The sequence below is a fragment of the Eulemur rufifrons genome, chromosome 11 (assembly GCF_041146395.1).
Source record: "Eulemur rufifrons isolate Redbay chromosome 11, OSU_ERuf_1, whole genome shotgun sequence".
Lineage (NCBI taxonomy): Eukaryota > Metazoa > Chordata > Mammalia > Primates > Lemuridae > Eulemur > Eulemur rufifrons.
In genome coordinates this window covers 11,298,609-11,324,415 of record NC_090993.1, presented here as the reverse complement: position 1 = coordinate 11,324,415, position 25,807 = coordinate 11,298,609, and the positions used below count along the sequence as shown (strand labels likewise).

Here is a 25,807-nt window from a genome sequence, read left to right as displayed (position 1 = left end):
ACCAGAAAGAAAATTATATATAGTGCTTTCATAAAATTAAAATATTAAATTACCTATTTATAAATAACATAGAGATAATTATGAGGTCCATATCATACTACACACACTACTTACGCACTTTTCTGGTACAAACCCAACTGTAAATCTTAAAGATAAAGATTCTTATTTTGTCTTTTTTTAATGCTGCCATTAGGATGCACTAATACAGGCACATGCAATAAACATTAATTAAAAATAATGGAAAGCAGTGACCATTAATAAAAGTGCATCTTGTAATCTTTTTATTTTTAAGTTCATTTTTCATTGTCATTGGCTCAAACGAATAAAGTGAAATTCTGTTACCTATAATATTCTTTATACATAAAAACAATACAAATGAGTATTTTATTATTTTGGAGTCATTTTCCCAGAAATGATATAGGATTTGTGCTGAACCATGCATGTATTCTTTTTTATTTTTATTTTTATTTTTTGAGACAGAGTCTCACTCTGTTGCCCAGGCTAGAGTGCCATGGCATCAGCCTAGCTCACAGCAACCTCAAACTTCTGGGCTCAAGCAATCCTCCTGCCTCAGCCTCCCGAGTAGCTGGGACTACAGGCATGCGCCACCATGCCCGGCTAATTTTTTCTATATATTTGTAGTTGTCCAGCTAATTTCTTTCTATTTTTTTAGTAGAGACGGGGTCTCACTCTTACTCAGGCTGGTCTCGAACTGCTGAGCTCAAACGATCCACCCACCTCGGCCTCCCAGAGTGCTAGGATTACAGGCGTGAGCCACCGCACCTGGCCCATGCATGCATTCTTATCTAATTCCCACAGCTGAAATTTTCGCTTGCTAAGGAGGCAGAAGGGGATTGTGGTTAATAACATGGGCTCCAGAAACACAGTGCCTGCTTCAAATATCAAAGCTGTCAGTTAGTAGCTGTGCAGTCTTGGGCAAGTTCCTTTACCTCTCTGTGCCTCCATTTCTTTATATTTAAGAAGGGATAACTAAAAGAGTACCTGGGTTCTTGAGAGGAACTCATGTAATTATATGCCACTTAGACAAAAGTGTCTGAAAAATAATAAACTTTTAATAAATCTCAGCTGCTATTATTATTATGGTTTGGAGTATAATGGTGACCAGAGGAAAGTGGTCATTAACCAATACCTATAGTGGGAAGAAATCTACAGCTCCTCAAAAGTAGATTGTTCCATCCCTTGTAAGTATTTCTCACACTTGGAAAGCACTCAGTGTGTCAATGAGGTGTATGGGGGCAAACAGTGACACAGAAGTCACAAATCAGAAAAATACTTTTAACTGAATGAGTTGCAGTCCGCTGGGCATGAGATGAACTGGGCATGGGAGGGAGGGTACAAAATCCCTCTGCCCACTCAATGATCGATTCTGAAAGGTTTATCATATTCCTTCATTCATTCAGCAAATACATACTGAACACCCCCCGTTCCATTTAGAGTAACGGGCCTGTGAACATGATTTGCAAAGGAGGAAATCAAGGTGGGGACATGGACCTGTGACAATTTCACTATGTGGGTAAGGTGCTAAATGGCATGTTTCACTACAAAAGCAACGATATTAATGATTCATTCAGAGAGCAGGACATTTTCTACTGTGCGTTAATATTCCCCTGCCTCCTAAGTCATCAGTTAACCAGGAATTTTAAAAATAAGAACCCACCAGAACTTTAGTAAAATAGATTCAGAAGACAAATCTGCAGTCCTCCATAAATACGTCCTGTGTGTCTAATGTCAATAACAGTGGAGTTTTGCTTCTCTGGCCCTTAAGATTAACTATTCTAATGTCTCCCATTAGAATTAAAGGGAAATTAGGAACTAGCATTAGTCAATGGGAATGAAAATTACAGGGAGTTTATCAGATAACAAGCATGTTTATTATATAAGCGGATTAGAATACTAACATAAAAATTCTTCTGGTTTTTTTTTTTTTTTTTTTTTAGACAGAGTCTTATTGTGTTGCCTGGGCTAGAGTGCTGTGGCATCAGCCTAGCTCACAGCAACCTCAAACTCCTGGCCTCAAGCGATCCTCCTGCCTCAGCCTCCCGAGTAGCTGGGACTACAGGCATTTACCACACCCAACTAATTTTTTCTATTTTTAGCAGAGATGGGGTCTTGCTCTTGCTCAGGCTGGTCTCAAATTCCTAAGCTCAAGCAATCCTCCACCTCAGCCTCCCAGAATGTTAGGATTAGAGGCATATGGTTATATAGATTCAAAATAAGGTAGATTAATCAATCTGGGAAAGGGTGTAGAAATACCAGCCGTTTACCAGCAACTTACAGAGAAATAGAGAAATCAATCACACTTATCAATTTTTGGTTAACATAAATGGAAAGAGATAACACTAATGACAGACTGAACATTAAAAAAGATTTCAGTCTGGGATGATGGTCTGACTCGAATTAGAGAAATGATAACATATATCAATTTAAACAATTAAATCAACTGTCTAAATACAAGGAATGTGATATAAAACTTCATAGAAATTCATAAATAACCTGGAATTTTAGGTTGACAGTCAAGCTGAAAAGCTGACAAAAAATGTGACTGGGCTGCTAAAAATTTAATGCATTCTTAAAATTGATGGCAAATGCATAGAATCTAAGGCAGAATAAATGCAGATACAATCCCAGCATGCACTACGCTGGTGATGCCATAACTGGAACATTGCATTCAATTAACTTCCGGGTGGCACATACTAAAATACTGGAGCACGTGCAGAGTGGAAAAAATTAAGGGGTCCAGGCCTTGATATTCCTAGGGTACATTAAACAATACGAGAAATAAAATTATTTAATTACGAAGGGGAAAATCTTGAGAGGAAAGGATGAGAAAGTTAGCCATCTACAACTATCTGATCATCTATCAAAAGAGATTAGATTTAGCTTTAGGAGACAACAAAAACAAATGCAGAGGCAAATTCTGTTTCAGTCACAAGGAAGAACTTTAACAATCAGAAATATACTTTTCTCTTAGGCCAGGCGTAGTGGCTCACGCCTGTAATCCTAGCACTCTGGGAGGCCGAGGCAGGAGGATTGCTTGAGGTCAGGAGTTGGAGAAATATACTTTTCTCCAAACCAGAAGCTTCTACCTGTTCAGCCCATTTCAGTTCAGTTGCAGGGGACACCCATCCTGTGGGCTGCTCTACAATCTCTTTATCAGCTTCCTCTTTCCTCGTTTCCTTCTGAGCCCCCTCCTAGCACCAGATGAACCTGCTTTGATCTCCTGTCCTCCACAGAAGTCTGGCAAAAATCCTTACCCTTGATGAATCTAACTTCCCTCCTTCTCTGAATTTGCATTTGGTTTTGTGAACTACTAGAGAAAACTCCCTCAACGACCAGGAAGACAGATACTGCCACAGATGCACAAACAGCCTAAACCAGACTTTCTACGCTGCCTCGGAATATTATTTTAATTTCTAGTCACTACACCATGCCAAGTGCCACAACGTCTGTTTCAACTCTTCTCTGTCTCTTCACGACTTCCTCTCCCTGCTCCCTCCACCTAACCCTTCAGTCTCAGCAGATGACTGTCCTTCAGATTTATTTTGTCATCTTCCCTCTTCACTCAAGGCCTGTAATGGTCCTGGTGCTCCTACCTCGGTTGATGGCGCCCAAGTGTATGACGCTCAGCAAAACCTTGACTCCTCTTTGATACCAATTCATTCCCTTGTTCATTCTCTTGTTGAGAGGAGTAAATGAAATAAACATTCAGTAAGTACTGGCTGTTACTGCTTTTGCATGACCAACTCACGGTTCAACAGGCAAAGCCTTCCCTAAGCAGGCCTCATTACTACGCTATCCATCCTGTTCTCAATATGCCTAACAGTTCCTCTACCATTAAACTGATCAGAGTTTTTTTTTTTAAATAATTATTTGCTTAAATTTTGTCTTCCCCATAATATGATAAACTCCAAGAAGGTGTGGTGTGTGCTCTTCTTTCTCACTCACATGTTATCTCCAATACCTTGATATTCGGGGAATATTTGTTGAATGAATGAATTTTTGGAAAATTAGTGAGCTCCTGATAGTTAAAATGTCAAAGTAGGACACAATGATTACCAGTCAAGATAGTTAGAGATTCATACAACAAATGAAAAGTTGAGATTAATGCCCCTTTTCTTTCTAAGATTCAACAGTGTTTTGTTTTAATCCAGAAATACATAGATTCTTATCCTTGTTCAGATCACAGTGATTTTTCCGTATTAAATTAAACACTAAAATCAGGAAGGATACTTATTATTTACCTTTGCCATAATATCTGCATAAGCCATATATAAAAAATCTTCCTCCAGTTTGCTGTGGGAAGCAAGAAAAAATATAACATCAATTTTTAAGTAGAAGGTTAGTCCGATGCAAACAGATCATCAATGGATAAAATAACCTTTGTTTTTCTCTAACAAGTATGCCTTTTAAAAATTAAATGAACACAAAACTTAGACAACAGTAATCACTCAGTAATATCCTAGACTCAGAAAGCAAAGATCTCAGGGTTCCTAAACTGCTGTCCCGTCTTACCTCACAGAAGGGCCTTCAATTCTCACAGAATAAATGGTCTTTTGATTTACACACAAATATAATGATAACTTTAATTTTCTTCAGACTACAAAATGTGAAACAAGCACATTTTAATGAGGTAGGGGCTTTTGACATCAGATGTGAAATTTGACATTTGATGGGAAGACACCCCACATTATCATGTTACAGTTAAAAAATAAGATGATTATAGTGATGATTCTTAAAAATTAAGAAAGGTTAAAATATGTTTATTATCCTCTTTTGAAGAAGTATGGAAACTTTAATACATAAATGAAGGTTTCCATCAAAAGATACCTAAAATTTGCCAAGTTATCTTAGCAGTTTTAAACTTCAGTCATGAGAAAAATTCACTTATGAGAAATACCTCATTACCTGACAATGCCAGACAGAGAGCTGCTCTATGCTTAGGGATGAGATGATTTTGTTAGTTAGGAAATAATAAGAGAGAGAGAGAGAGAAATAGTGAGAGAGAGGATGGATCACATTAGCCAAGAGGGAGAAATGTATATTATCAGGGCATGCAAAGAGGTCACATGGATTCTTCGGGACTTCTGAGATTTATGCAGATCTGGGTTGGTAATCAAATATCATCTCCCAGGTGCTGCAGAGAACGGGTGAGGCCTGGGGCAAAGCAGGCTTTCTTTCATACGACAGGGAAGCAGATAAATGCTCTACACCCTCTGCAATGTCCCATCTCTGCAGCCGATCTATGCAGCGCAGCTCGAATGAGCAGATGCCGAGCATGTTCGGATTATCGGGCCTAACAGTGCATTTCTTCAACTCCATAGAGGTTTGCCCTTTGTGGCTTTGGTGAATTTATATAACTAAAACCACAGAAGGCCAAAAAAATAAAAAAAAATAAAAAGGGCAATGTCCTTAAAATAGATCTCAGAGATACTTGCAAGTTGAAATGATCGCTCACCCGGCCCCTAAAGGTTACCTAAGACCCACCGCACAACGGAGATACAATCTACCCAGGAAATCTTGGGGCTCCATCGGTCTCTACACATTTCTGGCACTGGAATTTGCTTTGGGTTTTTTTTTTTATTATTATTCTTTATAAAGGCTGTGTGTGGTAAAGAGAAACACCATTTTATAAGAAGAATCAGAATCAACGAGATCAGCTCATTGCAAAGTAGTTAATAAAATCCAGAACTCATAGGTAGGTACTAAAGCCTGAAATTGAACGAATGCTGGTCGGGAGATGCATGCCAGACTGCTCGTATCTTTGAACAACCCTCTCTCCTAACAAGAACAAGATGAAATTGAAGCATGAACACGTGAAACAGAATACTCAGACATGACTTTCTTTCTTTGCTCCTCCTATGTCTCGTATGAACCCTCCCAACCATACCATTTCTCTGTTAAAGCTGTTCGACTGAACAGAAGGATCAGCTGATGCAGAGGATCAACTCTCTTAGTGCCTTCATCTTCTTCTGGAGGTTCGGCCCCAGGTTTCTGTAAGAAAGTCAAATTGGTAAAATTTCACATTTGAAAGAAATGTTCACTCAAATCCAGGATCAATAAGAGTTATAGGAACAAGGAATAAAAGGAAAGCCCTACTTTCCCTATTGTTGCGTGTGTGTGTATATTTTACATGCATTATACATGCTGTAAATGTGTGTGCATATATGTATTTATGTATGTGTGCTGTCTGTATATGATATATAATGTATATATGCAATACAATGCATGCATAAATGTGTGTTATATATCTATTACATTACCAATGAAAGACTACATAGCTTAAAACAGATATTTAATAATTTGACCAAAAAAGGTATCAGCAAGAATAACTTAAATAATTTAAAAATTCTGAATGCTATTCTTATAAGCAGATTTATAATTATCTGAGAGTGTGTATTTTCTACATAAATTTTAGCTTTAGAGAAGGCTCAATTTAAAAAGATTTGCAATAAAATGCTGTCACCCAAGTATGAAAATTTAGCCCACATAACAATGCAAACTGCTTTTCAAGTGGAACATTTTCTTTGCCTACACAAAGAATGAGAGGCCAAGACTACTAAAAGAGCTAATGCTTGAACCACTAATATTTTTCTTTCCATTTTCAGATACTTTCAAAAATGTAAAACTATTGGATAGAACTTTAACAGTGAGGAAAATTATTAAGCATTTTTTATTGATGGTAAAATGAATTAATCCTGACTTTTTGTTGAATGATTTAATGAGTTTTATATCTCCACTCACTTACCTATTAGGACTGACTTTCTCTCTACACAAATGGTGTTCTTTCCTAGATTTAAGGCTTCATGTTGTGAGTGCTGAGAAAATTTCTACAAGATCTCCAAATATTCTATATTTGTTTTGATTCTAAAGACAAATCAAATTCACTTAAAAAATAGGGGGGGCGATCAGGTTAGGCACTTAATAACTGGATCAGTTTATCCATTATATTCTCTAATAATTGATAAATTAAAAAATAACTTTTAGACAAGAGATCTTTAGCTTGGGGATCATGAAACCTCTGACTAGCCTGCAAAATTTTGTGAGACTGTTTTGTCAATTTTCTTGAGAAGATGGCTTTTGTCAGATTTTTAAATGGGTCCGTGACTTGTAACAGATCATGGCAATTGCTTCCCTGTGTGCCACGATCTCAGTGACACAGTCTCTTTCTCGGAACTGTTGGACAAAAATTCTACTTGTCATCCACCACATTGACCATGACTGCTTCCTCTTCTGTGTCTGGTCTATCATTCTCCACCCTGTTTATTTTTAAAAACCAACAACTTTTTGTTAACCTTTGACTTATTTTTGGTGGGTAACTTCTTTACGGTTCAGCCTTTTACAATTTATCCTAGTTCTAAGGTGTTTAAAGATGCTTTGAAGGAAGAACTTAAAAGAGTAACTGAATCATGTTAAGTTAATAATGAATGTATATTATTCATTTTACATTTGGAATTGCTTGATGTTAATGAGATCTCTTGGAAATAACAAGAGTAAGGTTTTCCATAAACATCGAGTGCAGTGCAGTGACAATTAAGATTTAAAAGTTTCCCAATTAAGATTTAAAAGTTTCCTAAAGCCAATATAATGTAATGTTTTTTCCTTGCATGTTATATGACAACTGCTCATATCAACATTGTTGCACCACGTCCAAACCCTTTTTCATTTTATAACCCCATTCAAAAACATACTGCTAAGTCTTCTATCAGTTTATCTTCAAAGTAATGTTCTTCTGTCTCAATCCAAGACTTTTCATATCCCTGAAGAAAGAGATTGACAGCCCGATGCCTAAAAGATAAGCACAATTTCAGAAAAAAGGTTTTTTTAAAAAAAAAATATTGAAAGGTATTGAGTAGTGCTTTATTCTGGATTATCTGTACACTAAAAAAAGAAAATTAAAATAAACTTCCTATTCTTGATTTTCCTCCTGAAAGACGACACTTTGCAGCAAATATGGCAAGATCTCTCGGAGCACATTCTGACTTGAGTTTAAATCCTGGCTCAGCCATTTCTAAGCTTTGTAACACTGGTCAAGTTATTCAAGTTTCTCAACTTTCAGTTTTCTTATTTATAAACCCCATAGGCTAACCCCATGTACATTTCAGTTTTGTAAGACTTACAATGAGATGACGGATGTAAAGCATGTTGGATAGGTATTCATTAAATGGCAGCCATTATTACATAAGGTGGCCCTTGATAAAAAATGTAATAAGCACCAAAGAGGACTTAGTGTGTGTTCGAGTTAACATTAGAAACAGGCCCTGGAGATTCCAAAACAAAATGTATCAAGTGAACTTTACGGTAGTATCTATCGAAAGATTACACCCTGGAACTGATAATGAATGTCCAACTCGATCATCTTGGTATATCAGAGTCACCCGTGTAGCTTTCAACAGAACACGTGCTAGGCTCTCCTAGAAATTCTGATTCGATAAGTTGAGGCCTGAATATTTTTTTAAGTGCATTTAAATGTATTTCTAAACAGTGCCAGGTTGGAGAACCACTGGAATAAGGAACACCATTTTGAGAATGGCGTATTGGAGAGAGCAGAAACTCTCCGATGCACAGAGAGAGAAAACTCTGTAACACTGTAGAAATTCACTCAAAATCTGCTGCCGTCAACCTGATCCAGGCAAGGAACAAGAGACTCCAAGAGCTGCCTACGGAAGGAAGGATGGGGATGTGAAGTAATTCAAGGGAAAACTGATAAAATCTGTAGAATGTGCAAGAGTAACCAGAAAAGGAATGAGAATACGAATTCAAGGCTCATATTTTATTTGACTAAAGGGTGACACCATACTCAAGTCAGAGAATTTAGAAGTAACACATGGTTTGTGAAAGAAGTCAATATATTTTAGACTCTACGAGTGTGACATAATCACAAGGAATCCCATTGTCTTAGCCAAAGGGACAATGTGATGTTTTGTCTGGTTTTTGTTTCTGGTTTTTCCCCGCCTTATATTCATTCATTCAAACACATACCAGGCACTTGCTGTAGGTGCTGAAGACATAAAACTGAACAAAACTCGAAAGAATCTCAAAGTCTGAATCAGAGAGACAGCCCAGGTGCTGTAGGAAAGTGCTACAATGAGAGGTATGTAAAAGTGTTCTGGAAACAAACAGGAGGAAGCTTTCGTCTTGCAAGGCATCCAAGGGCATCGCTTGGTCATGAAGGTTCCAAGAAAGACATGTGGCTAAGCTGAGTCCTGTTTGACAGATGTAGGGACGATGCAACTTACATGCAGCTCAGAGTGGGAAAGAGCACAGTTGCTTAGGAGAACTGCAGGAAGGCTGAAATGGTACCCAGGCCACTAAGCCAGACTTGAACGTACCAGGTTACTTCTCTATTAACAAGTGTGTGTGCCATAACTCTAAAAGAAAGTCGATGGGTCTGTCAAATTCATTTACATTACTCCCCAATGTCAATGCCATGACAGTTCTTTCCCCCAAATGCTAATAATGACAAAAATAATAACAAGGACCAACACTTATTGTGACATAAACATATTAGCTCACTTCCAAGCATTCAGTATACATCGACCCATAAAATCATCTAAACAATTCTATGAGGCAGGTATCATCGTAACAGAGATGAGAAAACTGTAACAAAGTCAGCTAAGTTATTTGACCGATGTCACGGGGAAGAGAAGCTGAGGCCAGGGTTCAAATCAAGGCGAGTCTGATGCCAAAGAGTGAATTCCTGATTACTCTATGCTGCCTCACATATGTGAACAGATATTTATTCCTCAGTATATGAGTCACTTAACAAGGACACTAAAAGACCACAGTTCTCTGAAAATACCCAACAAAGTTAAACAAATATTACATATAAGAACCAATAAATCTCTTCCACCCTTCCCCTGGACTACCGTATTCATGTTAAGGTAAATTCTAGACACCTTATTAGGGAGAAATCACTTTAATCTATTACAAATATTCTAAAAATTCTGACCTTGGCAGATTATATAAGGGGGCCATTCGGAAGCAGGCTACGACTGCCCTCTTTCTCTGCTTAGACAGTAGTTTATGCCAGACAGCCTTTTTAGATCTCTGAGGATGTTCCACCTGAGGGAAAATGACACAAATAAATAAATATTTATATCCCAAACTTTACCTCAAAAACATACTGTTAAACAGCTGCTCCTTTTAAGTAACCTACATTTGGAATTCTGATTCCAAAAGTACCTTAAAATTATTATGGAAAAGCCCGTATGCTAAAAGTTACCCGAAGCTAAATTTGAAATAGTTTCAAGTGCTACACAATTTCCTTAGTAAAAATATCATATTTTCCCAATAGCGTGTATTTCAGAAGCTATGTCATCTCCAAAATCGAAGAAACATAAAACCATTCTATATAAAATCATTTTGCTCCCCTCTCAGATTTTTCTGTGGTTCTTCACAGTTCCTTTTGGTTCTAAAACATATTTTCTGCCTATACAATAAAAATTACCCCATTCTTATTTATGTATCCATTGGAACCAAGTTTATCATATGAGTTACCGCAATAAAAATGAATAGAGTCAGTGAAAGAAGATTCTAATGAAAATTCTTCTGTTCCTTAATATAACAAGATACGGAGATGACAAGGCTTCTGAACACACAGTATTAGGAGTAAGAGGGTTTAATTTTGCAAAAATGTTAAAATACATAACTATTTTGTTAGATAGGGACAAATGAGAATTCAAAAGTTGCAATAAAAGATGCAAGCAAGCAGTTTCTTTAACTAATGGTGTTTGAAACGACAAGAAGAAAAAGAGATTAATTATAAGGATTAGAAAGAAAAAAATCCCAACATATGATTCTAAATTAATTAGTAATCTCTAGGCAATTGAGCACTGTACTTCCCAGACTGTAATATCTCCGGCTCAAATGTTTAGATTTCTGAAAGAAATAAAAATGTTATGTTAGCTAAAAAAGTAAAAGTGAATTTATTATTCTTTGCAGTAAAGGGTCAAAATATGAACTCAATAATGCCTGAAGAAAACATTAACAATGTTTGGACTACAGTGGTTTAGGAATTTTAACAAATCTGTTTAATTCAAAAGCACTTATATCTGTGACCCTTTTCCTCCCAAAGGATCAATAAATACTTTTTGGACAATTATTCACTTCAATTTTCTTCTTGATGAGTGTGTTAAGTGAAAAAAAACAAAACCAAACAAAACATTGCTGAGCTTTAAGGGGGAAGATGAAACCAGAATCGAGAGCAGTGTTATTCAATTAGACCCAACACATTTCAATTTAGAGTTGCATTTTGAGATCCGAATCTGTAAACGGTAACTTTTTATGGTAATACGGCATCGTGATCAGCATAGGTAACAGTCAACAAACAAACATTAGGTACCCGGGCCCTGAAGATACAAAAGAGAACACAACAGAATAAGTTCCTGCCATCATGAAGCTTCTTATTTGACAGGGCCTTTTATCATTCAAGGAAAGACCTTCAATAGTGGACTTCCCTATAAATTAAGTAAACAGCTATGGGTAAGATCTGTGATCCAAAGGTGAACACCAAGATGCACTTTGTAACTGTCTGAACACCTTGATGTGCTGATGTGTTAGCTTGGCTCGAGTTGGAGTACTGGCAAATTCAAAGGAGATGGCCTACCAGATGTACAGTCCGAAATACCCATCTAAAAAAGGTTGCTGATACTTGAAGTAAATTAAATCAAGTATTTCCTATACACCTACTGTTTTTCCACTGACTCTAGCAAGTTAAAATATGCTTTGCAAAGTACTCTGTGACTCAGTGACAAATTAACATCACAATAGGGGCGTTCCCTGAATTCTACACAGATATCTCACACTGCTTTCTATTTTTGATAACTGGCAATTTCCTTTTACTCAAAAATCCTCCTCTCATGATACACCTATCCTGCCATATCCTTAACATTTTGAAGAATACTTGGCCCTAACTAAAAGCTGATCCCCTTATCTTTTTCTAGATAATTCCTATTTCGCCTTTAAGATTTACACAGGGATCACCTACTTCATACCTCCATTAAGTGGGACTCCTCTGATACCTTCTTCAGCACCTTTATGTCCCAGTACATCTATATCATTACACATATATCTGTTTAGGTGTCTACATCTTCTATTAGAGCATGAGACACTTGAGTTTGGGGACAGCACCCAATCCCCAGGACTTGCTGAGTATAAAGCCACCATATGGTAGTGTATTCACGAAATATCCAAGGCATGAAGGGATGCTTAGTAAAGTGAATCTCATTTGAGAAATGTCATCATTCATCATGATTGGTTGTATCTATGAATATATAATACTATAGGAATATAATATCAGATCTCAGTAAGCTTTATTTAATATATTCAAAATTCATTCAAGCAAATCTAGATACCTGTATGAAAACCAGGAAGAATTAAAAACTTATGGCAGAGAAATGCTGCCAGAAATAGTCCTACGGTAGCCGTTTAATTAACATTTAATAATTTTCTTAAATATGTATATAATTCTAGATATACAACTCTTTAATAACTTAAAATGTGATTACTTCAAGTCTGGTCATCTGCTGATTGATAATTTGTATTTATTTAATATTTTCTGAAAATATTATAGAGGGGTAGGGAACCTGAAGCCTTGGGGTCACATGTGGCTTTCTGGATCCTTGAGTGTGGCCTTTTGGTTGAATCCAAATTTTACAGAACAAATCCTTTTAATAAAGGGGCCACACTTGGGGATCTGGAGGGCCACATGTGGCCCCAAGGTTCCCCACCCTTAAGCCGGTGGGGCATTTGAGTAAGCAAGAAGGAAATTAAAAGCATATTACATTAGATGATATTCTTGTTATTTTATTAGGAGTACAGACAATATAAAATAGGAATCCATGAAAAATGCTTATTACTGCTGCGTTAATATGTTCAAATATGGCTAAAAGAAATACAAAGTTAAAGAACGTTTTTCAAAGCATTAAGGTGGCAAAGTTCCTAAGACTACATATGGCAGCTTATTCTTTTACGTTCACTATAAAATCACCAAGTCAGGAAGAAACTGTCGTAAGGGACCAATGACAGATCACAGCATTGGGTTCACACTGAGCTCCTTCCTGCTGGTGTTATTTTGCTGGATGGACTTCACGAGAAACAGAATATGTCTCTGGGTTGCAGATATTTCACCTAAGCCAGAGCATCCCTTTTATGAAAATAGCCCCCTCTGATTGATAATGTATGAAGGATTATTGTTTTGGAAATTCTTGTGCCGAGGTAATGGATAAGAATATCAAACACACAGTGAGCTCTGTAGTGTAAAAGAGGAAACGACTGAAAAATTATCTAAAAACACTTTTCTCACATGATTTTCATATCAATGCATTGTTCGTCTCTAAATGTAATTTGTTTCTGATCGCGATGAAAATTAGCTCAAAAATATCTCTAATAAAAGGAAAGGTTAAGCAAGTGACAAAAAAGAAAACACTTCAAATATTAAACCAGTAAAAGATAATATCTCAAACATGTTGTTATGGGCAGTAATAAAAATATGTGAAATCAGGTATAAATCTTGAATTGTTTTAGAAGGATTTACAATTAAGTATGTAATCCTAATTACCTGTATAATTTTAGAAATATTTGGAAAAAGACAATAAAACAAAGGCCTCGATCTCCCAAAATCTATTATATATTGCTACAAAAATTATAAGCTTGGATATTGTGTTTATTAGATACTAAGCACTCCTGACTCATACATTCTTTATAACAAATATGCTGAACATATGTTTTTTGGCCTACAGTTAAAAAATTAACACACTTGCTCTTTTTACAAAAATTTTATGTGCTTAAGGCAAATATGCTAGAGACAACACAAAATCTGACCTGTTCAAGATGAAAAAGCACATTTGCTATGTCCAGTACTCTTTCTACTGTCTTCTCGGGATCTGAGGTATCATCGGTCCTGTTTGGTAAGTCTTTATACAGAGCCATTTGCCATCTAATAGCAGGATCCTCCAACTGCAGAAAAAAGAATATAAAATACAAGGTTCTAATATAAAAAGGAGAAGAATGGATCTACCATTATTATTGGGCATAGCCCGAACAACATAGCAAGACCTCATCTCTACAAAAAATAAAAAATTTAGCTTTGCATGGTGGTATGCGCCTATAGTCACAGCTACTCAGGAGGCTGAGGCAGGAGGATGGCTTGAGCACAGGCATTTGAGGTTGCTGTGAGCTATGACGATGCCACTACACTCTAGTGGAGGTAACAGAGGGAGACCCTGTATCAAAAAAAAACAACCCCCACACCCCCCCCAAAAAAACCAAAAAACAAACATACAAAAAGCCCTATGCAGAACTGTAGTTAGGTAAGAAAAAGTCCAGAGATCTAATATAGCATCGTGACTATAGTTAATAATATTGCATAGTATGCTGAAAATTTGCTAAGAGAGTAGATTTCAGAGGCTCTTAAGGAGACGGATATGCTAATTTGCCTAACCATAATAATCATTTCGCTATGAATATGAACATCAAAACATTATGTCGTATACCTTACATGTATACAACTTTTAAAAAAACCCAAAATACCAAAAAATACTATGCAGAGAGAAAGACACCTAAGGATCTTGTACTCATGAAATTTATCATCAAGTGCGGAAGGTAGTCATTGAACAAATATTCGCAATCGTGATGAGTGCTACTGAAAAGAAACGCAAGGTACCATGGGATTTAACCTACTTTGTCAGTAGTTGGGAAGATCTCCCTCAACAAGTGGAGTTGTGACTAGGGCTTACGGATGAGTTGGACCTTCCCCCTAAGAATCTCCATTAAAAATGGGAGACTGCATGTTATAAAGCAGAAATAAACGGATAACATCTAAAACTTCACAATTCCTAGCTTGGGAAAGCATAGTCTGGAATGTCAAAAATAACTTTCATCTAGAGGCAAACACAGAGGGAGCTTTGTACGTGAGTGACTTGTAAATGCCATTGTCCTTTGATAAAGTAACATTCATTCCTTCGTACACTTTTCTCATGTGCAGACTACATGTGGTACTTCTAGATTTTAATCTCAACTCTGAGTTCTATTTAATACATAAATATAGTTGATAAAGCAGAATCTTTATTTTTTCTAACATAAAATTACTCCCCCAGCCTCAAGATGACCAGCCCTACAATTTCAAGATAATGTGCTCAAGGAGGAACTAGGCAAAAAAGATTTAATTGTTTGGAAGTCTGTATATCTCTGTAATAGGCATGCCTAACCGCTAGCATCAGAAAGGATAGAATAAAATGCCAAGATGAATGTGTATTCATTACCTCTTTATTTTCAGATCTCATTTATTTGGAGGTGAAATATTGACTATAAAGGTTTCCTTTTCTGCTTTCTTCTTTTGTCTTCTCTTCCCAGTGCATAATCTAAATTGTCCAAAGTATTCCTACAAATGACCTCTAGAATATAATGGAAGCATTTCTTTCTGCTTACCAAGTCCTAACCATCTTTATTTGACCATTTCCTGAGATCAGAACAGATCCCTTATGAGGTACTGAACATTTCCTGCCTCTAATTAAGTAGTGATTCCACCAGATCACTGGTTCTCCAAGTGTGGTCTGGGGTTCCCTGGGGATCCCCAGGTCCCCTTCTGGGGGCATATAATCTCCTCAAACACCCATGTACATAAAAATATTTAGTGCCTCTCCCTGAAGGGGAAAAATGTTTGTCGTGTAAACTCTTTGCCTGAGGTTTAGTTGAAGGCTTTACAAACATTTTAAAAAACGTTCAAAATCTTTTTGCTATTTGAAAAGAGATCACACTCTAATGTCTTGCCTTTACATTATACTCCAAAGTGCTAAATGAAAAAGAATACGGTTTGGATCTTTGGAAAGAGACATTTTAATACCTAGAAAGGCCTGTGTTACATTGTTGTTACTACTTTTTGACATTTGGACGTTTTCATAATTAAAAAAAAATTCCTTGGAAGGGATACCATAACAGAAGCAAATAAGCTGCGTCAAAATAATAGTTTGACTTCTTAAACTACATAAGAGGTTCTATAAACAAATGATTTATTTATTCACTGAAATGCACGAAAAATTTTCCAAATAATAGTAAATGCTCACTGGACTGCAAAAACTACTGCGAATAATTCTTTCACCCACCATTAAAAAGCAGGCGTTATATTGGTTTCTATCTTGCCTTTTTTTCTTAAATATATATCCATTCCTTGGGTAAACTCATTTATTTCTATTGCCACAATTCTCAGTATCTCTTTATACTAATGACTCCTTAATATACATATTTAATTTCTGACCACTCAGTGCAAAATTCAGTTTCTTATAGACACCTGTTACCATGTCCAAAAGAGCCTCAAACTCAAGCTACACTATACTGTACTCAAACTAAGCTATCCAAAGTATATATCCTATTTTTATTTCAACTATGACTTTTTTTAATCAAAATTTGATAATCTTTTCTTTAAAAAAATATATGATTTATTATTTTTGGAATTTGTAATACAAAAGGGTTTGCAAGGAAGATAATGACTGATTAAAATAATATATTTTCATGACCTTAATGGCTAAAATAGCATTATTTATAGTATTAGTCTAAAGAGAGATTAACTAACTTATAGATACTAAGTGAGCTTTAAGGATAAAATTTGGCTTACCTTGCCTTGTAAGTGAATATTACTGCGGATTATATCTCGTACTTCATCCTCAGTATCTTTCTGTCAAGAAATATATGTTACCTAAAAGGAGTCTTATAATGCATCAACTGTCACAAGTCAATAGAAACAAACAGAAACAACCCAAGCCTCTTTTGAAATAGCATATGTCTAGCAAATATCTTATTTCTTGATATCACTGTAGCTTGGAACAAGACAACAACCTACTTTAACTCCACAGTCAGTACATTAAAAGTCAATGGAATTAAGTTTCCATTTCATAACAAGAAGGGGGACGAAAACATGTTGCCTTGGGCTCAAACAGAAGTACATCTCCAGCACTCTCCCAAATCTCCACTAAGTTATCTCAACCCTTAAGAATGTTCTTCACGGCCGGGCGCGGTGGCTCACGCCTGTAATCCTAGCACTCTGGGAGGCCGAGGTGGGAGGATCGTTTGAGCTCAGGAGTTCGAGACCAGCCTGAGCAAGAGCGAGACCCCATCTCTACTAAAAATAGAAAGAAATTATATGGACAGCTAAAAAATATATATAGAAAAAATTAGCCGGGCATGGTGGTGCCTGCCTGTAGTCCCAGCTACTTGGGAGGCTGAGACAGGAGGATCCCTTGAGCTCAGGAGTTTGAGGTTGCTGTGAGCTAGGCTGACGCCACGGCACTCACTCTAGCCTGGGCAATAGAGAGAGACTCTGTCTAAAAAAAAAAAAAAAAAAAGAATGTTCTTCACGATCTAGTAATAGCAAGGAACACACATGTGAGACTCAAATCCTACACAACTACAATCTCCCCTCAATTCACTCCTCTTGGGGGGTCACACTCTGCATATACAGGGAGGCGATAGGCGATTCTCTGGGGAATGGGAATAGGGAGAATATGCCTTTGAATCTGCATGCATATAAAAGAGTAATTCCAATATGCGTTTTTGCAAGATTGCATCCTCATCTGCATAGCTACAAAAAGGAAAAACAGAGGACACAAAGAAATCCTGAGAACTTAAATCCTGATGCTTGCAAAGGATAAGAGTGGCTGCTTTAAAGTCAGCACCTTATCTAACCACAACTGGCACGCTATATTATGCTTCTAACACTGAAAAATTGCCCTTCTTAAGTTTGAGTGTATCTCTCATCACAAATTTTATATAGGAGTTCATATGAATTCCATTTTTTTTTCCCAATATCAGGATTTGTTTGTGTGTTTTCTGTTTGGTTCCTGAATGGGCCTTGGAGGTGATTAACGTAACTTAGAAAGAAATAAAAATGGCCTCAAAAAAAAAAAAAAAAAAGGCAGTCCTTATATTTGAGTCCTGGGGCCTGTGCAGAAAAACTGCTTAATAAAACATTTAATGCAAATGAAACATTGACACAGGAAGATGCGACAAAGGAGTCAAACACTGGAGAGCCTGGAGGCCGGATGATCATGAGCTCTGGCATGGAGAGGAGACTTACCAGGCTAAATCGATTTTTGGCCAGAGCAATGAGCTCCTGGTCCCCAGGGGCACAGATGTTCAGCCCAATGGGCAGTAAGCGCTTCAGCGCTGCCACGATAAGAGAGGTCTGCATAGAATACCGGTCTCCTTTGCGCTTCATTTTCTTCCTCTCCTGATCAGAAACAGCTGCCTACGGAACAAAGAGAAATGCTGGGATCCCGGCCTGCTTTTCTCACTTTTGCAACTATGACTCTTCTCTAACTCGATTGTTGCTTGGGCCTCCTCATTTTCTGCGACTCCCTCTTTTTGAAAATCCTACTGTTCACTGAAAATAATTTTTCTCTTCCCCTCATAGCATCTTTTGCTAATTTTAAGTCCTACTCTTAGATTCCTAGATCATAATAATGCACCAGGATGCATTTCCATGTAATTTTTAGAAGGAAAATGAACATTGTAATTTTAGGGAGGCAGATGAATATAAAAAATCCTATGGTGATTGCAGATATTGTGTGTTTTCTAATTTTCAATGCTTAAGAGAAAGAAATTTAAGAATAAAGGGTTTATTTTTGTTTTGACAAATGCTTGCTTTGAAATATCCATACTACATATAAATGGTATGTGTGTAATAATACATGTAAAATGATTATAAAGTACATTTTTCTTTTACATAGTCTGCAACTTGTCTCCTCAGACCCTCAATCCTTCTCCAGCAGAAACAGAAATAACACACTAATCAGTGTTCTCATAAATCTTGGGGACTATTTGGATAACCAGTTTACAACCGAATACTGCCCTGCTGCTTCAGGGCTCTCTTGTGATGTTTTTGAGGCTTATGCTGGTGCCACAGGGTCCCCTCAAATGACAGAGTCTACTTCTCACTGGCCAATCAGTATTCTGCTTTCTAGTAAGAGGGCATGTTCTAATGTTAAAATTAAAATAACTGTCACATAGCCACTTCTTTGGGCATACTAAGTATTTTCTAGCAGCAATTCAAACTTGGAACAGAGTTGCATGATAATGACATATTGCAATAGTCTTGGGAAAGAAATAAAACAATTTAATATACAAATATGATCTGATTTATTTAAAAGGAGATGAAATATATAACATGATGTTGAAAGAAGGTTCTGGCATGGTGAAAGTAGTGAAACAATTGTGTTATCATATAGTAATGGTAGCTTATATATTATATTAATAATGTAATATATATTTAAAATATAATGTATATAATCACATATATCATATGTTGATATGTTATACCAAACCTATAATTTTCTAAACCATAGCAATAAGCATCATATTTATGGTCCAAAGAGATGTACTTATAAGCCTGGATCCCATTTTTATATGTACCCACTTGTAAGAGATTATTCTCAGTAAGTTCATCAGAAAAAAACTCAATGAGTAATTATTTATACTATTAAATTGATTAACCTATAAAAATAATGAATTAGTTTTAAATGAGCTCTTTGTTCAAAAGGAAACATACTAAAATGATAAAAGCTATTACCCAAATGAGGAACTGTCATCTTAAAAATTAAACAAATTGATACAAATCATGCAAACATATTTCTATGTAATACTGGTAATTTAGTTTCAGCAAAACATCTTCTAATATATTGAAGTCTAAATTTTATTGGCGTTAGAGTTTTCTTTGATTTTTAACTTGTAAAGTTCTTTTCTTTTACGTTTGTATTCTATAAGCAGAAGGAGCTTATCCCTGTTTTGATATTTATAAATAAGTGATTGTATAATAAAAATAGTTTAAGTCAACACAAAAGGCAATTATAAATTGCTGAAGTTTGAGAAACACTAGGCAAATGAATTCCTACTTATGCACAGACAATAATCTTGCTTTCTATCCCATAAGAAATCCGTAACTGGAAAGAGAAGTTAGTCAATCTTTGAACATTTATGGGTGATATCACTGCTGGTAAGAAGAAATCACACCTGCAAGCAGTCATATATTCTTGTGGACATATTGGTTGGCTTTGTGTTTGATGAGTGTCTGTTCCCTTTGGGTGACTCTGGAGGTCCATTAGGGCAGTGACCAAACCTGTCTTGTCCCTTCTCAAATGCAAAATCAAGCAGGGGCCTTGCTTATAGGAGCCGTCCAATAATTTAATCAGAACGACTGAAGCTATTGAATTTTCACACCGTTTCATTTTCAGTCTGTGTCCCAACATTTGGATCAGATATAAATAAGTAATAGTATGACCAGTACATGGGCACAGTTAAGGAGGAAACAGAAAAACTAAGCCCACTTCCTAAACCAAGCAACATCTGTCTGTCTCGCTCTCCCTCACATACACATACACACACACAAATACGGCTAACAATTGCATCTAAAATAGCCTTAAATTTAACAGAGGACCAGTAAAAAGGCAAGAAAAACCTCAAGCAAACTATTCTTAAGACATACTGTTAACCTTCAGCTAAAGAGTTCCAGGGCTAGAAGAAAGGGGATATTAGCTTGCTTCTCCAACCTCTCCTTACGACCCATCTAGAAACTACTCATTTTTCAATGTTAAATTCAAATACTCACTTCTCTATGAAATCCTCTTTACCATCCTACCCATTTCTTCCTCTAATAAATTCTCTAAGTACTTATTGTGTGTATAAGTGTTAGTCAGTAGTATTTTAACTTGATCATCTTCTTACTCTAAGAATACCAGTTAAAGTCTGTGGTGTGCCCACAATCTATGAGGTATAAAGACATGCATTATTTTGATCTTTACAAACATCCATTAGGGTAAGTAACATGAAATTTTGCATGTATGGACACTGGGGTTCAAGATTAGTCAAGGTACCAGAGTGACAAAGTGGCAGAGTCAGCGGTCCAGGTCTGTCTACCTCTCAAAGCTGAGCTCTTTCCTACACTGTACCCAAATGGAAAGCACATTTTTAATTTGTTCTGTTTATCACATGGCCTTTCAGTAAAAATTTAGAAAAACATTTCTAATATTCCTACTCTGAAATAGCCTACCAAAAAAAAAAAAACTCAAAAAAAAAAAAGACTTGTGAAATATGATAGACTAATTATAAAAATAAGCCCGGCTTTTAAATGCCAAAGGCTGGTGACTATATTTCAATAGGAAATGAAATCTTAAGAAAAAAATAGGGTACCATTCTAAAAAGCAACGGGAAAAACCCACTATGTTTCCCTCACATTCGTAAATAAACAGAGAATCTGTAATAAATGCTCTCTGTATACGTTTTTCAAACAAGTTATGAAATTAACAACTTCAGCAACACTGGCTACATAATGCAGCAACATGATATATTTTGTACCACTGCAACAGTGAGTCAGTAAAAGCAAAGTAAAATAAGACATACAAAAAAGCCTTGATTAATGACCAAATTTTGAATTTTTTGAAGTTAAAATTTAATTTAATTCATCCATATTTATGAAGTAGCTTCTGTGCACTAAGTATTGCATTGTGCTTTGGAGTTACCGAGTAAATATGTTTCCTGTCCCTGAAGAATAGATGGCCTAAAAGAAGTCATGGATGGGCCACAGAACGATGGCCAAAAGCCCTGCTAGGACTTAGCAAGGGCTAAGGAGAGCGCTTGGGAGGGGCAGAAAGAGAAAGGCTTCTCCGAACGGAGAGGACTCGCAGGCCTCGTTCAGGTCCATCATGGGCAAACGGACAAAGTGATTACAAGGGCACTAATGTCCACCTGACACAGTCATCGCCACCATCACACACATCCCTGATGAAAGCACAGCAGGATTTCCATGCTGCACACAGGTGGGCACTCTCCTTCCAAGAGCAATACGGCCCATTTTACATGCACCAGCCTCTCTCTGCCTCATGACTACGTACGTTTTGCTTTAAGTCAAAATGTGGTTCCCCCTCCAGGATTAGCATATTCCAGATTGGTCTGCTGGCCTCAGTCTATTTTATATTCTCTTCTAGTTTTGGAACTGGCACTCCACATCCACAATGATTATCCTCTGCTTGGGTGATCAGCTGAAGACTTATGGGGACCGTATCTCCTCTGGTTCGCGTCTGCATTTGGTCTAAATCTCTGTTCGAAATGAGCTCCCTTTTCCTTCAGGACTCTGTAGGGTGGATCTATCTGCTGCTCTGATGCCTCAGGAACATGGTCTGAGGTCTCGTAACAGGGATCCCTGAAGCTTTCTGCATCTCTCTGCTCTCGGCATTAGAAGGGAACCAGATCTCTGTCCATTCAGCCTCAGATGTGACACCCACAGCCATCCTCCCCTATTACTCTCAGCATTGGGCCTGGACAGCACAGCTTTCGGGATAGATGTCAGTCAGCCCCTCACAACAGCCCACTTGGGGGTCCTTCCTGCCGTCCAGGTTCAGCAGAGCCCCTTGAAAATTCAGATACAATTGCAGTCACTGTGCTTCTACAGCTGATACAGTCACTCTCAAATCTGTCCACGTGCTGACACACACGTACATCATGATGCCTTTAACCAACATCTAGTGTTTATGTTGACTCCACTGTTAGAACAAGAAACTTTATTTCTAGGAAAAAAGTTTATTATACTTATGTGATATGAAATTACAATCACTTAGGCAGCCAAAAGCAAAAAAAAAAGAGAGATTTTTAAAACAAGGAAGGTAAGTACAATCATTAATTTCTAAAATTTTCAGCTTTATTACTATTTTTGTCTATATGTCTAGTTTCATAGTAGTCACATATTTTTTAAAAAATCTTATTCTTTAGTTTGAGAACATTTGGGGGAGAGCTGTTAAAATTAAGATGCTCCTATCTATGAATCTTTTTTTTCTTGCAAATAGGAGTAAATGTTATTATTAGTCAATGTTTATGGATCTGTCGGGCTAGTTTATAGGATGTGCAGTGCTTTCAAAGTATGTTTTGAGAATCACTGGCCTAGAATGATGGAAAAGAAAGAAAAAGATGTCTGTAAAGCTATACACAGGCTTCTGCCCTGAAGACCTTTGATTTCTCTTCGTTTGATGATACACTGGAATCACCGTCATCCTTTCAAAGAAAATGTTGACCTTCTCACTTCCTTTCTCTATACCTTTGTCAATGCTGGCCTGAACTGACAACATGTTGTCCAAGCAGAAAAATTCACTAACATCTGTGAAATCTGTACTCTTAGGAAAGCATCTCCTCACTCTTCAGGCTCATCGGCCCAGGGGAGGGAAAAATCACCATCTCCTGTGCATGTTTCCAGAGCACGGTCACAAGTAGTGACAGCCTGTGGCAGTCAGACAAACGTTCTAGGTCATGAAAAGCTTCACGTAACATCAGCTTCTAGTTCATGTGTTACAGTGTCAAACACACACATGGCATTTAAAACTCTAATTATGACTAAGCCCACCAAGCAATGCTATTCTACTACTCCGGTAGGAGCCAACAAAGCGGGTCCCAAGGAACTAGTCGCTTTTTTGGAGTTCAGTGGAGCAGGTGGCACCTCCCAAGCAACTCTTCCCACAATCTACTGAGTTGGCAGAGGCTAATTTCCTAGGCTAGAGTACCACTCGTCCTGGATCTGTGGCCATTAGGCAGCATACCGTGTGTGCTACCACATGAAATGCATTTATTTCTTATTTAGCAGTAATTCAAAACAGAAAGGCATGAGTGTTAAAAGGTTTTACAAGGAAGCTCCTCCTCTCTGTAACGTGAGTGATAGACAAAGCAAAAAATCTGAAAGCATGCCTCCGACCTCATGGGTGAGCACCTGGAATTCATCCACGTGGTTGTTAGACAATGCAGCTAATTATTTTGAGGTTAATATATTTGGCACACATAAGTATATACATATTCACCCTTGATGAATACATAATATTGACTAGCTGTTCCTATATTATAGTGACTGGCAATTTTGTGAGTTGGGGTGTGTGTGTGTGTGTGTGTGTGTGTCTGTCTGTCTGTCTTTATTCTGATTCTTTGACATCCTGGAGACTTGCTGATCCTGGAGAGATTGCCCTTCCTATGGCTAGCTGATTCCTAGAAAAGTAAATGAATCCTCTGGTCTGGGGAGGTCACCTTTCATATACAATCAACCAATCCAGAGCCCACACCCTCCACTTCGTTATTAAGCTCTGACACTCTGGGCTACTATCCACCTGCCCCAATCACCCTGGGGCCAGATACCAGGCAACCCTATGATGCAGAGCCCTCAACAATTGGTCAAAGCAGCCTATCATAAACCTATGCCTTGCTTGTTCCTTCCTGTGGAAACCACAATAAAGGCTCTGGCTTACACTGCCCCTCACTCTTTCTGCCTCCTCCCCTGACACCTCCCCACATGGCGCTGTGTGGCATGTCACGCCTCCTTGTACTAGGGATCTGTGTATAGAAACTTCTTCCTTCATGAGAATCATTTTCATGCCTGCATGTCTTATCATAGCACATGAAAACAAATCCTGGGTACGCTTAAAGCAGTATGTGCTTTTGAATTAGTGAATAACATTACCAAATCTAGCAGCTTCCAGTTATAAATCTTCAAACAATCTACAAGAAAAAGGTCAATTCATGAAAGTTTTATTCAGACATTCTCTAGAACAGTGAAACAGTTTATAGTAATACCTTTGACATCTTTGACTTGGTATCAGTAATAAGGAAAGACATATTGTTGATTTCATTCTGTACAACGAAGTTCTGCTCTTCTCTTTTGAAATTCTGAGAAGTTGCAAAGGAAATTTCAGTTAAAACCACTTAGATAAGAATTCCATGTAATCACAGGGTACACAGAGCCCAAAAGCTTCTATAGAGATAAGTATTAATTTGATATATAAGACTTATCAAGAAAGGGTACAAATATTTGTTGAGTATCTAAAGAGGGTGCTTGGTTAGGACCAACACTTCTATGAACAAGATATGGATATGTATGTTGCAAAGGTGGTAAAACTCAGGTTCAGAGAATTTAACTGCAAGATCACCCATCTACCGAGGGATAGAATGAGTACTCAAACTCCAGCATAGCTGGTGAAAAGGATATACTGCTTCCCGAGATTAACGTAGACTTTCCCAGACACATACAACTATGATGTCACTCTCTACTCTATCAGATATTTTACCAACATTTTAAAATACCATAACATTACTTATTCACTTTTAATTCGGGAACATAAAAAGGCAGGAGAAGTCAATTCATCTTTAAACATTTGAGGAAGAATATAACATATATTAACATATTTGTGTCCAATATGCCCATGAGATTCAAAACCATATAATCATATTGTTTCCTTCTTCTGGAAAGTATCATTAGATGGCATTCATCTAAAAGCCTACTGATTATGATAAAGACTCTTGTCCCAAACTTTAGGTCTTGCACATCAATTTAAAGAAGCTTGTTTGGCATTTTAGTGATTGATGAAGTTGAAGATTCTCAGTTCTTTAAGAAAAAATATTTAGTATTTAGTTTTCTTAAGGGACTCATTCCTGGGCTCTTCCTCATTTGCCCAGTAGGCATCTCAGATGGAGTAACTCAACAGAGAAAATAAAAGGTAAAAATACAAAAATCCATCTTTGTTCTTTGGCAGCTCAAGATGGGTTGATTGCTTCTGGATTTTAAATTTTTTTTTTTTTCAGAAAAGCCTGCATGATCTAATCTATTCCTCTGACATGAGTCACACAGAACAAGAAATATTTGCTTTTCCCTAGAAACACAAAGAATCTAAAATAATTTTCTATGATATCACAGATAATCAATGTCAATGTGAAGAGACAAATTTAAATTTTAAAAAAGCCATTATTTCATATATCCTTTCAGGGTCACTATATGTTT

The 25,807-nt window shown here is 37.0% G+C and overlaps 1 protein-coding gene across 1 annotated transcript in view; it reads right to left on the bottom strand.

The window, feature by feature from the left end:
• Positions 1-25,807, bottom strand: part of RYR2 (ryanodine receptor 2) — a 467,985-nt gene that overhangs the window by 75,205 nt on the left and 366,973 nt on the right. Inside the window, exons 71-79 of the mRNA XM_069484586.1 lie at positions 24,607-24,699; positions 18,089-18,259; positions 16,631-16,690; positions 13,843-13,977; positions 10,855-10,899; positions 9,971-10,083; positions 7,710-7,806; positions 5,909-6,012; positions 4,263-4,314 (exon numbers count right to left, since the gene is read on the bottom strand). Of these exons, the coding sequence (XP_069340687.1) occupies positions 4,263-4,314; positions 5,909-6,012; positions 7,710-7,806; positions 9,971-10,083; positions 10,855-10,899; positions 13,843-13,977; positions 16,631-16,690; positions 18,089-18,259; positions 24,607-24,699 (870 nt within the window). The remainder of the gene's footprint in view (positions 1-4,262; positions 4,315-5,908; positions 6,013-7,709; positions 7,807-9,970; positions 10,084-10,854; positions 10,900-13,842; positions 13,978-16,630; positions 16,691-18,088; positions 18,260-24,606; positions 24,700-25,807) is intronic.